At 35.8% G+C, this 15,228-nt stretch overlaps 3 protein-coding genes and 1 long non-coding RNA gene across 5 annotated transcripts; 1 reads left to right on the top strand and 3 right to left on the bottom strand.

Annotated features, from left to right (window-relative positions):
• Positions 1-1,938: 1,938 nt before the first annotated feature.
• LOC7478800 (60S acidic ribosomal protein P1) lies at positions 1,939-3,068 on the bottom strand. Its single transcript, XM_006386586.3, has 4 exons — positions 2,911-3,068; positions 2,685-2,757; positions 2,290-2,496; positions 1,939-2,186 (listed from the first exon to the last, which is right to left on the bottom strand). The coding sequence occupies exons 2-4, from the start codon at positions 2,751-2,753 to the stop codon at positions 2,130-2,132; spliced, it is 333 nt and encodes a 110-aa protein (XP_006386648.1). The 5' UTR covers positions 2,754-2,757; positions 2,911-3,068; the 3' UTR covers positions 1,939-2,129.
• Positions 3,069-6,073: 3,005 nt separating this feature from the next.
• Positions 6,074-8,497, bottom strand: LOC7478799 (pentatricopeptide repeat-containing protein At1g05600). Its single transcript, XM_002301404.4, has 2 exons — positions 8,331-8,497; positions 6,074-7,829 (listed from the first exon to the last, which is right to left on the bottom strand). The coding sequence occupies exon 2, from the start codon at positions 7,768-7,770 to the stop codon at positions 6,259-6,261; it is 1,512 nt and encodes a 503-aa protein (XP_002301440.4). The 5' UTR covers positions 7,771-7,829; positions 8,331-8,497; the 3' UTR covers positions 6,074-6,258.
• A 70-nt stretch (positions 8,498-8,567) lies between these two features.
• Positions 8,568-9,790, top strand: LOC112326672 (uncharacterized). The gene is made up of 2 exons (XR_008058622.1): positions 8,568-9,055; positions 9,188-9,790. It is a non-coding gene; the product is annotated as an uncharacterized LOC112326672 (long non-coding RNA).
• A 1,353-nt stretch (positions 9,791-11,143) lies between these two features.
• Positions 11,144-14,246, bottom strand: LOC7478798 (uncharacterized). 2 transcript variants are annotated; one of them, XM_002301403.4, is made up of 6 exons: positions 13,393-14,246; positions 13,137-13,269; positions 12,628-12,745; positions 12,458-12,494; positions 12,114-12,363; positions 11,144-12,000 (listed from the first exon to the last, which is right to left on the bottom strand). In XM_002301403.4, exons 1-6 carry the CDS (start codon positions 13,597-13,599, stop codon positions 11,864-11,866), a joined length of 882 nt encoding a protein of 293 aa, XP_002301439.2. In that variant the 5' UTR covers positions 13,600-14,246; the 3' UTR covers positions 11,144-11,863. The 2 variants fall into 2 exon arrangements, with proteins under 2 accessions (XP_002301439.2, XP_024449806.1); XM_024594038.2 differs by having other exon boundaries at positions 11,144-12,026; positions 13,393-14,222.
• Between the last annotated feature and the right edge of the window lie 982 nt (positions 14,247-15,228).

Below are 15,228 nucleotides of genomic sequence, written 5' to 3'. Positions count from 1 at the left end.
CTATGGAGCTTTTGCATTATTTAATTACAACTCCCTTTTATACAGTAGGGGGGCAGTGCCATTATTTCTGATGTGATTGAGTTTTGAAGGGATATATCAACTTGAGGCTAATGTTGCAAGTTTAGAATTTGAATTAATGTCTGCAAAGCAAAAATTAAAAAAAAAAAGATTACATGTTCTTATAGACTTTGACAACCTATAAATATTAGATAGGTAGTCCGATCTTATACCAACCATCCTATTGCTAAATATTTATCATACAAAAAACTTTTCTAATAATTATAAACATTTTTCCTCTAAGATATTTTAATCATTTATTTCAAGAAATATTCAAGAAGATCTACACCGATGTAGATTAGGTTGGAAGGACAACTTATACCAGATCAACTTCTAGTTCCTGTACCTATATTAAAAGGAATTTAGCTACTTAACGAAGAAAAAAAACTGAGTAAAATATGACTTGGCACAACTCTTGAAACATGAGATTTTCTACAGGCAACAATGTATGCAATGAATTCAAACAGATTTCCTTAAATTCTGACTTTCAGCCGTCGTATTGTTTTCTTGCTAAGCCTCCATATTTGTACTCGCACCATCTTGCAAAGAGAACTCATGCTTCGGATTTTCAGCATCTAACAAAGTGCAAGTATAACGAAGCAGCCAAGTGGGTTTTTAAGCTATTTCCCCTCTTCCTTCTCCTTGAAAATACATGTAGGAGCTAGCTAGAGAGAGGGATGGCTACCTAGCAAGCTCTCACTAAAAAGCTTGGAAATAACACACCATTGATCCACACTTTAAAGACTTTAGGGGAGAGAGAGTTAGAGGTGAAGCAACGAGAACTCTTTAAATCTTCATTAACAAACAAACAAACATACTCAAGAAAGCGAGTTTGAGCGTGAAAGGTAGATGAAAAAACAGGAGACAGAGAGAGAGATAAAGAGAGGCATGCGTGTTGCTAGGCAAAGAAGAAAAAAGGATAATAAAAATAATTAACTACTATCTCTTAAATTTATAAAAAAATAATAAATTGAGTGGCACTGAAAGGAAAGGAGAGGACGGATAGACAAAAGATTGGATTTGGGTTTTGGTTCTTGAGTATATCTTGGAAAATAACACTGGAGAGAAGAACAGGGGAAACTATTTTCACCACCTTCAACAGCACTGATGACTCGCAAGCACACGAATGGAGGGACGTACTATTTCAAAAATGCCATCAATAATCAACTCGCTAACAGTTCGCTAATCAAGCAGAAACGAAACTATTTACAGCAATGGCTCAGGAGGCACGCTAGGCTTCTCGATAACAGAAGTTTTTACCTCACAACGAGTACATGATCTAACAGCAAAAGGTAAAAACAACGGCATACAAATATTATACGACAGCTTTAACTAGCTAATAAAAGACAGAAGACGAAGCATTTAAATCCTCCGCAAGAAAAAGATTAAATACAAAAAAAAGCAGTACAGTCACAAAATATTAGAGCATCAACAATGGCTACCAGGCTTGCACAGGTGAGAGAATGGCGGAAGACTTGGGCATCCAAATCTTGGATAACAAAATATTTAAAATCCATATCATGAGGAGCTCATTACACATTGGTATTCCACAATGGTAAATAGCCGCTGCTTAATATGCACAGATAACAGGTAATGTACAGGCAAGCACTCGAGTCCTTGTTTTGTAAATGTACCAAGAAATGAAAATATTGGAAACCAAGATTACAAAACCAATGTCTAAGATAATCTAAAATGCCAATCCGAAGAAATTCTTAAAACAAAAGGCCATTTTGAAAGCAATTTCAAGCAACAATTCTATAATGGCTGGAACAAACAAGGCAAAAATATTTTAGATCATACTTAATATTTAAACACGCATCAACATACTAAATAAAACTACTGTCAACAGTGAAGCATCAGATCAGAATCCAGCAAACATAATAAAAAACAAAACTCAACTGAAATACTTCTATTATATCTAGAAGCCCCCAGTCATGAAGATAAATATCCAGGATTCTCAAGAAGTCTTGCATTCACGAATAAAAGTATTTCTAATGACAACTGCCAATCAATCCAAAAAGGTATTTCACTACTAAAAGCACCAGAGGACTTGGGCATTCTGCAAGGAGCTTCTAATCAAACAAGCTGAATCCCATGTCTTCATCCTCACTTTCCTCCTTAACCTCTTCCTGCAAAATACAACCAGCAAATCACCAGAGTCAGAGAGCTCAAGAGCTGAAAACAACCACCACCCAATTCAACAACAAATATGACTCGTTCCTTTCTTCTTACCTTCTTCTTCTCCTCAACAACAGGAGCAGCAGCAGCAGGAGCACCACCAGCTGGGGCAGCAACAGCTACAGCAGCACCGCCACCAGAGCCAACATTCAAGATGAGATCCTCAATGTTGCGCTTCTCAAGAAGCTTGGCAAACAAGCTTGGCCAGAAAGATTCAATTTGCACATTGGCTGCTTTAACCAATTCTGCAATCTTCTCTGCCTAAAAACATTAGTTAAAGAATCCGAGAAAATACACAGATCCGCTTGAAATCCTAAAAATAACTTTAACATGTTACAACAACGGAATAAAAACTTTAAAAAGAAATCGCAAATCCTATAAAACATATGAACGAAAGAACTGAGAAACAGAGCAACGATAATACAATTTATCTAGGGTTCGAAGGATACAGTGATGGCGATGTTATCATCGTAGAGAATAGCAGCAGCGTACGTGCAGGCAAGCTCGCTAGTAGACATCTTTCTTTAACCATTAAAAAAAAATCAAAGAAAAAATAAGAAATCAGTAGACAAAGTTTCAGCAATCAACGATTTAAACGCAAAAAGAAAAAAAAATAGAGCGATTGCATCCAGCTATCTATAAACAAACAGTGTTCCGGAAGAAAAGTTTGTTTACCTTGTGGAAATAAGATCTGAGGCTGGTTGCTTCTAATCTCTGGCTGCGCTGCTGCAACACAAAATAATCTCTAGGGTTTGGAAACGAGAGGGAGAGGGGGGTTTTAAAGGCAGTGAAACGTGGGCTCTAGTGGTTTAAGGGGTTCAGCGTTATAGAGCCCACCTTACGAAGGCGAGGCCCATTATGTGATTCTTATAATGGTAAGCTAAATTTCCATCTCATATATTTAGACATGTTACCTTTTGACCCCTGTAGTTTAGACTTGTTCAGAACCAACCCTCATCATGTTCCCTAGAAGCGCCACGTTGCTGTTGGCAAGTGAATTAATTTTTAAAATCCTAATACTTTTTTGTTGAATATTATCATTTAAGAGAAAAGGATGACATAAAAGACATGTAAAAACTAAAAAGTAAGGGCAAAGGAGGGGTGAAATTGAGAATGGCTAGTATAAAATAAGAAATAACGAGAATAGAGGGGTGATTTTCAGTAATTAAAAATGGCTACATTAATAGAAATTATTTTTAACTTTAATTACTTAATGATACTCAAATATCAAAGGTTAAGTTCAATTTGATCCAAAGTCCAAAATTAATTGAGGTAATTTAAACTTAAAAATAAAAGAGAAAATAATTAAAATTACAAGGAATCCTTCATAAGAGATAATTTTAGATCTCCAGATTAATTAATAGTTAGCGTGATATCAGCTTTTTTTCTTTCTTTTTTGACCTAATATATTTTTTATTCAAATGATTATATTGATTATCGTGCACCTTACTTTTTATTTAGTATCAGATTTTTATATCGTATATAGTAAAATATTAGTTTTGCTTCCACGAGCCTTCCGGCATAATTCCAAAATAACAAAACAACTAAAACAAAAGATAAATTCATTATGGTTATTGACATATTTTATCATTCACTTTTTTTTGCGACTCCTCCCAGTGGAAAAATGTCTTTTTTTTACATGTTGATGGATGAGTTTTTGTTGTTGTTTTTTTTTTTTTTTTTTTTTGTTAATACTACACATGTCAATGGTGATTAGATGATTTATTATCAATGGGGTTTTTTTTTTTTCTCTCTTTTCTTCTCTTAAAATTACAGGTTGGTTTTCTTTGTTCTTGATATTTCAACTTCAATCCTTCTTTTTTTTATTTTTGATTTTTATGTTTGATCCTTTTATAAAAGTTTTATTTATTTTTAATTTTATCCTTCGATCCTATTTTTTCATATGTTATTTTTTTTCAATTTGATTTTTATTCTTTTGATTTTTTATTTTTTTCTGTAACTCTTTTGTAAAAGTTTTATTAGTTTTTAATTTCATCTTTCAATCCAAATTTATGGTGTATTACTTTTTCAATTTGTTACTTGTTATTGATTTTTTTCCCCTTTCATTAAAGTTAATTTTCTTTTTCATTTCACCATCTGATTAAAAAATTGTAGCTGCCCTCTGCCTTATTTTTTTTTTATTTTTATTCTCATTCTTTTTATTACTATTTTTTTAGTCCTTTTATGTGATCACTTTTTTTCCTTGATTTTATCCTCCGGCATTTCATTTATTGGGGATTGGGTTCGTTATTTTTTTATTTGTGTTGCTTCTGGCATAATGATCCTGGTCATGGGTTTGAAAAGTTAATGGAGATTGGTATTTTTTTTTTGCTTATTTTCTTTTTCAATTTCATCGTTCGCCATTATTTGTTTTTAGAAAAAAAATCAGCTTTGTGGTTTTCTTTGATTTTTTATTGAATTATCCTGACCTCATGATCTAGGATGCAGGTTTGGCGAGTTAACCCAGGTTGTCTCACCACTTATTGCTTAGGTTACATATCTATCATGCTAATTTAAGCTGGCTCGATCAGGTTTTTTTATTCTTATTTTACCCAATTTCATCCTTTCATATTTAATTGGCTAAAAAATAAAAATCATCATTTTTCTACTTTTAGAAAAAGGTTTTTTCACAAGTTATTGTGATTGTGTTTTTTGTCCGTTTACTATTATTAGTGTTTTTTCATCTGATTAGAATAAAATAAGCTTATTTGAACAATCAGATCCAAATTATTGAGTTTTTGTTTTTTTTAAAGCACGCGTACAATACATAAATATCATTTTTAACAGAAAAAATTCAAGTGCACTTGCAGCATAGCACATGCACACTCTAATTACATTCTATACTAAAAGGCATCGGTGTCCCTTCACTGTTTACCTAGACACAAATCACTGTGGATTGAAGCAATATAATGACGAAGTTGTTCTTGCCAAAGATACTTGCTAAGCATGTAGTGGAGGTGAGATTGTCTTTTCCACGAGATGTATTTGGTATTGAAATGATGATTGAGAATAAAATAGTTAGTTCGGATTTTGTTGGGATATTATAAGGTTGTCAGTGGGGCATGACAAAACTGTCTACCCTTGGCACGGGGGCGGGGCATGGCATGGCTGCCATACCCTAGGCGCCCGGGTCAGGCAAGGCAGCCAGACTCTAGGCTCTAGGGTTTAGGGTCTACGGTCTGGATCTAGGACTTCTGGATCTGCAGACCCGCAAGCCCGGGTCTTCTGACCCCGCAAGGGTTACAAACCCAAACACCTGGGTTTGACTTTTAAGAAGGTCTCAAAGCTCTTGGATATAGTATTGCAGCTAGATTCACTTAAACTTGAATAAGACATGTTTAATATTATTATTTGTATTATAAATATTATTATACAATCTAAGCAAAAATAATGTACATTAACTAGGAAGATGTAGTTGAAACAAGTACTCTACAAATCCTGCCTACTAGATTTTTAAAACAAACAAAACAGACGGAACAAACCTGAAACATCTTGCTCGGGATTTGGATAAAAAATTCAGAATGACCCAAGATCATCAATAAAATGAAATTTACTCTACTTTGTTTTTTTTAAATGATACAAGAAAACTGGTCAACTGGGGCAACTGAACCTAAACAAAAGGAAGCAAAACACAAAGAAGATAAATTTTCCAGAAAAGGGTCTTAACAACAAGAAAACCCCATTATATTTTTATTATTGAATTTATTCTCTATGATAGATTACCGAAATACAAGCTAAATATCTTTATTTATACTAATTCCAAGTGTATCTTAAAAAGAAAAAAAATCTCAATAAATAATTATGGAATTATTATAGAGATTTTTTAACTAAGTAGAAAAATAAAATTATCAAGTATAATATTTAATTTTCTAAACTAAATAAAAAAAATAACCAAGGAAAATTAATTTCCCTTCAAACCTCCTGCATCACTACTCAAACTCTAATTTGTGAAGAGAGACGGAGAATATCAACGTGGACGTCAAAGAGGACAAACTTCATGTATGATAGTTGCTCTTACATGCGCTATGAACTGATAAGCTGATTAAATGTCTCACAGCTAACATCTACAGCAACCATATTACAACAAACAGAAGTTACCAAGGATCTCCACACATAAAGTTCTGGTAGCTTATCCTGGCTGACCATCTCCTCTAACCATATAACAGCTTCATATTGCCTGCCCATGGAGGAAAGACCCCTTATAAGGATATTGTAGGTATCAGCTGGTGGCCAATATGATTTAATTAACATCTCTTCCAAAACCTTACTTGCTTCAACAAACCTACCATCTCGACACAGCCCATCCACTAAAATGCCGTAAGTTTCCTGATTGGCAACACAACCCACCTGCTTAGCCATCCTTTTCAAATAACTAACAGCGATTGCTGAATTCCCTGCATCACATAAGCCTTTCAATAAGACATTATACAATCTTACATTTGGAACACTATTTCTCTCTACCATCTCCCTTTCGATTACATTAATGGCTTCACCACTCCTACCTTGTCTACACAATGCGGTGACCTTCGCTTCATAAGTCCTAAGTGATGGCCTATAGCCTCTCTCTTGAGTTTCATCTAGCACTTTATCAGCCTGACCAGTCTTGCCTTCACAGTAAAGATCAACAGCCATCGCTGTATAACTAGCCAAACTGGGAACTCCGCCTCTGATTAGAGCTTCATTAATCAAAAGCTTTGTGGCTTCTATATCTTCACAATTATTGCACTGACTAAGATCAAGACGGTGGCGGTATCGCTTAGGTGCCTTCAGCCCCTTCCTTAATATCTTACCAAGGATTTCCATAGCTTCTTCAACCTGCCCATTATCACATAGAGCATCCAAAAGGGTTCTATATACTACGATATCCTCTCCGCTTCCCTTTTGAGAGATCCTCCAAAACATTGAGTATAACAAATGTGTGGCCTCGTTTAGCCTTCCATCTTCACACAATCCCCTCATAAGAATTCGATAACTATCCCTATTCGGATAGCAACCCTGATAATCCATCTCTTGGAAGATTTGCAATGCAAGGTCAGAGCGATTACGTTGGCAAAGAACATCCAATAGCAGGTTTAAGGCACGAATGCGAGATTTCACTTCCCACCCACATGAGTTCTCCAAGAAAAAACGGTGAGCTGTTTCAAGTTTTGATTCCTTCACCAATATTTGCAAAAGGGTATTGAAAGATTCAGTCCAATTTACACAGTTGAATTTTGGAATATTCTTGAAGAGTGAGACAGCTTCACTTATTTGGCCTGCACTCGCATAGGTCTTGATTGCAGTAACAAAGACTGAATCTTTGCACTCACAGGAATCGTCGCGCATCTGATCAATAACCTCTTTCATCTCAGCAATTCGGTCTGAGTTTCCAAGGATGCTGATCATGGTGGCATACACAGGACCATTGTGGTGATAGCTGGGGTATTTGTCTTTTGCATCCTTGAAAATCTGCAACGCCGTTAATGGATTTTTCTGGCTCCTCAAAATTTGAGAGAGTTGTGTTGGTGTTAGAAGCCTAGGCCACCTTATACTCATGGCAACATAAGCATTTAGTCAATAGCTAGAGCACAGTGGAACACTTTTCATTAACAACCCTGCTTGACATTGAAAAAAAAAAAAAGTTATAGCAGAAGAAAAAGAAATGCAAACAAAGGAACTAAGTCTTTGAGGTCTAAAATGACTATCTTCAGAAGAACAGAAATAACATTTTTTTACCAGAAAAAAAAAAAAAGCGATTGTCTTTACTTATTTGACCCGCAATTTCAATGAGAACTTCAAATCTATTTAACGATAGGCAAAAACTAACATGGGTGCTTTAATTAAAATTAAACATCAGCTGAAAGCTATGAAGGAAGCCGATGAGACCTATTTTTTTCTTTGTTTTATCCGATTAAGGCATGACATAACATATGATCGAGCTGAAATTATCTCAAATAAATTCAATATTATAACCAAGAATAATACATAACCTGTTTAATTTATGCAGAAATAAAGAATTATTGTAGCATTTATGAATCAATACAACAGAATAAAAGACTAATGCATTAGTCTTGGTTATAATATAGAAGGTAAGTGAGAAACCAGAATAAACCAACCTTAGGTGCAGACTTGCTGGCTTGCTGCTGGTGTTGCTGGCTTGCTGCCGGCAGGTCTGCTGCTAGCTGGAGATTGAAGAAGACTGAAGAAAGCAAGAGGGATACAGAAAGAGAAGGGAGGATTCGGCTGGAGAGGCAAGTAAGAAACCTAGTTTTTCTTCAAAAAAATATAGGTGGGGATATAAATGTAATTTTCAAAAACTTTAAGGTTATGGGTCGGGTTTAGACAGGATTTCGGGTCGAGGACCAGAGCAGTATCGATACCCTATCCAAATTCCAAACCTGATTTTTTCACTTCAAATATTATCCAACCCGATCTAACAAAAAAAAAATAAAAAAATCATTCCGGTAAATTCAGGTAGGTCTTCACGGGTGAAATTGTCATCGCCAAAATAGAGCTGTTACAACTTGAGGGAAATATTGTTTTATTATGAAGGGAAAGACGTCGTTTTTGGCGGTCATCACACTCAACATTAGGAGGCGGTAAACCGCCATTGAAGTAGATAGAGTTTCATTGACCAGGCATCAGGTGCTCTCTCTCTCTCGTAGATTTTTTTTTCAACAAGTTAATTCCATGTGTTTAGATTTGCGTTATAGGAGTTCTTTTGAACAAGTTCCATGTGTTTAGATTTGCAGGGCAGTTTTTCTTGTTTCCTGGGTGTTGAGGAAGCATGTTGTGTTGTGTTTTTTGACCATTGCATAATATGCTTGTCATGTAACAGTTGGTATGTTTGGTTTCTTTGGAAGAAATAGATTTTTGGATATTTCTGCTTGAAAACATCCATTCAGCTTAGGTTTCTGTTGCATAGGTTTCTAATTGTTTTGTTCTTGTGTCTGATTGCTGCATCTTATACCAGATACTCTAGGAAGCTCGAAGGTTAAGGAGTTCGAGAGACCCATGAGACTAGCTGCATTGTCTACTTACTGTAATATGCTTGATATAGACAGTTTTAGTGAACTTTCTTTTAGCATAACATAATTTTCCTGTTTTGAATTAACCAAGTTTCCTTTAATTTCACTTTTTACTAAGAACTTGATGCAACCATGAAATGACTGCCTTTCTAGGAAGCATAGCCTCTTGCTTTGCACTTCCTGAGGGTTAGTTGCTCTGCCTATAGATTATGCTCTGGGTGCTACCATATGTTCTTCTGTATGATAATTTCTGTAGTATTGCATGTCAAACAATAGAAAAATTTGATCAGAGACAATCGTTCGTTTTATTTTGGCTGTTGTATTAGGAAGAAAACTGTTTGAGCTTGGACAGTAGTATTTCAAGAAGCTTGGTTAGTACTCGTTCCTGGATTTGTACACAAATGCCAAATTTTTAAGTGTGTCCGCAGCTTTTATTGAATCTATCTGCTATGAATAGAGATGGCATGTACCTTGTAAATTTGGGGAATATTTGAGATCCGAAAAAGATTCATTTTATGGCAATTATAGAGATGCAAGAAGCTTTGTCATTGTATGAATGTCTAGATTTCAAGTGGTCTAATGGATTTCTTCTTCCCATTTATTTTGGGGCAACATCTACTCGAATTTTTGGGTTGATTCTTGGGCATAGAGAAGATAAGATGTCTATCTACTAATAGTGTGTACTACGCTTTAAATTCCATTTTGTCATCAAACCTAAGGTATGCTTCCACAATATTTTACTATAACATTTAATGTTATTAAATCTGGTCTTGCCACGGGATTTGACTTAGAGCCAGGTTTTAAATTAAATTGGATGAGAGTTGACTCAGTCGACCTAATCAAAACTTGAGTTTTTTAGAAAAAAATCAAAATGATATCGTTTTAAATTAATCCGGATTAACTCGAGTTAACTCATTCAATTCACTCGGGTTTTAAGTCAGGTTATGACTAGACCTGTTTTAATAACTTCGTTAAACATTAGTCCTGCTGGTTGGCAATGACGATGTCAAGATGTGCTGTTGAAAACTACGCGAGAATGCTTCCCTACCACAATTTGAAATCATTTATTTGTATCGTGAAGTTTGAAAAAAATGTCAGACGTATAGCCATGTGAAGCAGAAGTGATAGAATCGTTTCTGGTATGCTAGCCTAATTGTGTTCTTGAAACAACTTATAGATGCGCTGGTATTCTCCTTCCAGAAGAACATGTCTGCAACTCATGTTGCTTTATTGTATGCCATTTTCGATTTCAATCTTGCATCGGTATCATGACCTTCTCTGTTTGAGATGAGTTACGGAAAACTCAGTGCACTGCCAGAGAGGTAAACTCGGTGATTGAGTAGCTAGAGCTTGCAGGTTGTTTGGGTACACAACTCACCTGATGCTTTGTACAAAAAACTTGTAAAAGATTTCCCTGGTAACCTTTCGCGGATTTATTCTGCCTTTGCATTAGAACCAAGTTGCTATGAGAATTGGAATCCATGTTTAGGCGAAAATCATCTTCAATTGGTAAGCTAGGCAGCAGGTTTTGTAATTTTCTAATTCTCCAGAAACTAACAAAAACCTCGTTGGAGACCATGTGATGAGGAGAAAAAGTAAGAACCTATCTTCATTAGCCATTGACCATGTACGCATTATCCATATCAATGATATTAGTTTAGATTCGTCTCATCATCATTTGTTTAGCAGAAACTTCTTCACCCACTTCCACATAGAATTCCAACTGCCACAGCCATGTGATGCAAACCCGCATGCCCGACTTTGGAACAGAAAAGGTACCAACACCCATTTGACTCCCCTTTGCGAGATCCCCTTGGATTCCAAACACACACCCCAAAAGATGTGATAATGCAAAAGAAGGGATTTGAATAAGAAAAGAAATGCCGGATGAAAGCAAAAGATGAAATGTAAAGGAGATGATTATCTGTAAACAGAAAAATATAAGGTGACAGAGACACCATCTTCTTTCCCCCGACTAATGTTCTGATCCTATTATAAAAAAGCAGTCAATCATGAATAATGAAGAAACAAAAAATAAAATAAAAATTACAAGTTAATGACTGAGCTATCCATAGCCCAACTTTCTTGTTGACCAATATGGGCTCAAAGATATAAAACCAATCTTTGAACCCTGATTGCTGCCAAATATAAACAAGAGTAAGTCATCGGATGCTCTCTGCCTCCGAGACATAATAATCTGCTGATTAGTATCTGAGGTAGAATCCAATGCCAATATTGGATTCCACCTTGTGCTAATACATGAAATGAATATGATTTCTTTTCCTAGTTAACGCTAACAACTGCTTGAGACTCCCTAGTGTCCTAGACCGAACATGTGTGATGATGAAGTTGATAATGTCGGGGGCTTGAAAGATTGAAAGAGAGTTAGTGGAGTGAGCTTTTGTATCTCAAATGCCTGTTTCCATGAAATGAACAATCTGATGCTGAATTTTTGGATTCTTCTGATGTTATGCTAACTGATGATCATGCATAACCCTCCTTTTGAATCAGAGACATGAAACAATGTTTTCCTTATTCCTTCTTCCCCATTATGTTTTTCCTGGTCTGCGATTTGCGGATGTTGTCAGTCATGTGAGAAGACAACGAACTTTCCATACTTATTATTTGGTTGGTGAGTTTTGTTCAGTAGCTGTTCCAGATGCTTGCAAAGCACCTGTTCCTGCTCCCACCACCCCTGTATTTGCTGTTGGTGCTACTGCTGCTGTTGTAGTAGTTGTCATAGTCATTGTGGCTGCACCTGTTGCAGGTTACATTCAAATGATCCTGTCATTAGCCTTATGTTAAGTAAACTAGCATCAAATGGATAAATTTGATTCATGAACAAGTCAGGGAAATTATTAGAATGATCACCTGCAGTTGTAGTCGCCATTGCTACAGAAGAAGGAAGTGATAAGATTCCTGTAGAGCCAAACTGCTGAGGTAAATAAGGGTACTGTACCATTTGGGGATATTGAATTCCAAAACCGTGTGCTTGGCTACTCTGTGCATACGGAGTGTAAAATGGGTAGAAATTGTGTTGGAACATCCCTGGTGTTCCTGATGCCCCTCCAGTGGTATAGTAAGGTGAGAATTGCTGACCTCCATAAACACCATAATAGCCCTGCAAACGATGCCATAAGACTCTGGTCAAACAACGCAGATGAAATTGGTTGGACAAGACATTAGCTATACAAGTATATCACGTCAATACAAACCAAGGGATACATGGCATCCTGTGAATATCCAGTGTACCTGTGAGATGACAGGAGGAGGAAAAGGTAGAATATGATAAGATAATGAATACAGAAAATTGAAAGCATATTAAAGGAGAGTGAAATTGAAGAAAACATTCCCTGGTGACTTTTATTTGTTACTGTTTACTTACCCATAAGCTGAATAAGGAAATGAATATTGACCAGTGGGTTGATGGGTGTATGGAGCTGCGGATCCAGGATAAGTAGGTGAAGCCACTACTCCATGTACTGGTCTAAACCGTCCTGTGCCTGCGATTTCATTTTTTTTCCTTAAGTAAATACTTTAATCCTCTTGTTCAGTGAATACAGATCTACATTTCAGTTAGCAAGCGGACGAATAGAGTAATTATAAGCTTGTAACAGCTATCTTGCCACGGTTTTTAAAGACAATATCAACATGGAGTGGGTTCAAAAATTGGAATCTTTACATGTTTTAAGAATGAAAGACAAAAGGGCATTTGCCCCATTTTTTGTGTTGTTTCATGGAGCAATGTTGGTTGAATATTCAAGGGATAGTTAACTTTTGCATAGAAAGTGGATATATATATATACACACACACATACATTGAGATGAGCAAAGTATTCTAAAAAATATCTGGGAAGGTATGGAAAGGAGATGACAGAGAAGAGAGAAATGGACCGTGTTGAGGGGTTGGTGGTCGAGTCTTTTGTGCACCAAGTGATGCAAGATTGCAGTTTGCCCTCCTTCCATCGATCACCGGAGATGGGTTTTGACAAGCTCTCATGGCTGCATCTGGATCCTTAAATGTAACCTAAAGAAACAAGAACAAAGACCCACTTTTTACCGAATCATGCAGTGAGAGGAAGACAGGGAAATATACCCCTCGCAAAAGGGAAAGAAAAAGGAAGGATAAAAAAACAAATAATGGGCTTACAAAGCCATATCCCTTGGATCTCCCTGTATTCTTATCTGTGATAACAACAGCCTCCAGGATCTCTCCAAACTGTTCAAAATAACGCCTCATGGTGTCTCTCTGTGTCTCCCAGGCCAAACCACCAACAAAGATTTTGGTAAAAGTCGTGTCATTGTACTGCCCTGAATTGCCACCACCCGCCATCTGAAATTGCCTTTGTTGAGCCATGATGATATACAATATTGCACACCAAAAAGAACAAAATACAAAGAACAAGGCCCAGATAAAACAAGAAAAAAAAAGAGGAATGTTAACGGAAGAACCACCCTTCAGCCGGAACAAAAATCAGTAAAAGACCCCCCAAGAGAGACCAAATATAGAGAGAAATACGAAAAGACGGTAAATAAAGCCAGAAAGAGCCGTTTGTTTTGGTGATGATCACATCAATCAACAAAACAAGCACTCTTTCTTTTCTACACACACCAAACACTCGTGTGCCTGTCTATCTATCTATATCTCTGTCTGTTTTTCTTCCTCTTGTTCTTGTTCTTCTAGTTGTTGTCTTTCTAATGCTTTAACTGCCACTTTTTCACAACCACAACTCCTCAGATTCCTCAACAACGATACCCGTAACGAGAAAATCATTACTGTTAAGGGGAGAGAGAGAATAACAGGAGAAGAGAAAAGAAAGAAACCCTACAATAAATAATAAGTACTATATTTATATACCCGAAAATAAATTTATAGCATACATAGCACAAGAGAAGGAGAGATGATAAAATTAAGAAGAAGGGAAAAGGAGAAGACAAAAAAGCCGCTAGTGGACACCCACGACAATAGTAGGCAAGGTTGTCCAATGAAATCCTAAGAACCAACCTTTTTTTTTCCCCCTGTATCAGCCACTTTCTCTCTCTAATATTATGGGAAGACTACAAACCAGTCCTATCCTACACAGCCACTGACAAATAAGCCCTCAACCCTCAGTGATACTATTTCATGAGAAAAAACGACAGCGTGACATGGCAAGAACATTATAAGATACTGGATTGGTGGGAAACACCATCTCCTGCAATGTTAATTTATGATCTACAAGAACATTATGTTTTTCTTTTAGAAAAGACCATGCAATATGCAAGAAATGTGTGATGTATATGCCATTCCGAAGTGATCTATGAATCGATTAATAATTTATTTAATAATAGTTCCATCTATTATTTTATTGTGAAAGAAAAGATTAGCCTATTCGGTGATAAATATCTCTATATTTCGATGAATAAAGCTCGATAATAGATTTGAGTTAATGCTTGGAAATTTTTTTTTTCTCAATCTTGATTTGTGTAGAAATTCAGGAAATATAGTCCTAGTTGCACATTTTTATGCATTTATTTAAGCACACAAAAACAAGAAAATTTTATGAATAAAAGAATCATGAAGTTGCATTTTGTAAGGCACTCACAATCTGATTGGGAAAGCTATAGGTGGCCATAACTTTTAAAAAACTACAAATTATAACTCCTGGAAATGATACATGGAATGAGCTGTGACATTAGTTTTTAAAGCCACCGCCATAACTAAAATCACACTCATAATCAAATTAATGATCCCTAAATGAACACTCAAAATTAACAAAAAATTAAACCCTTACAAAGGCAATGCACTAAGCTTTGGGGATAATATTGTTTTTTCATCATGATGCAATTATTATTTTTAAATTGTATAGGATTAGATTAATAATTTTGTTTTGTTTTGTGACGTAAAATTACTAATTTAATCCTAAAATACCATAATCTAATATCTATTACTCTAGGATATTTTTGCATTTTTAATTTTTTATAATAATATAATTATTTTGATGTC

Source organism: Populus trichocarpa, chromosome 2 (genome assembly GCF_000002775.5).
Source record: "Populus trichocarpa isolate Nisqually-1 chromosome 2, P.trichocarpa_v4.1, whole genome shotgun sequence".
In the NCBI taxonomy this organism is placed as follows: domain Eukaryota; kingdom Viridiplantae; phylum Streptophyta; class Magnoliopsida; order Malpighiales; family Salicaceae; genus Populus; species Populus trichocarpa.
The sequence above is the reverse complement of the archived record's forward strand: the minus strand, read 5'-3'. Positions and strand labels throughout refer to the sequence as shown.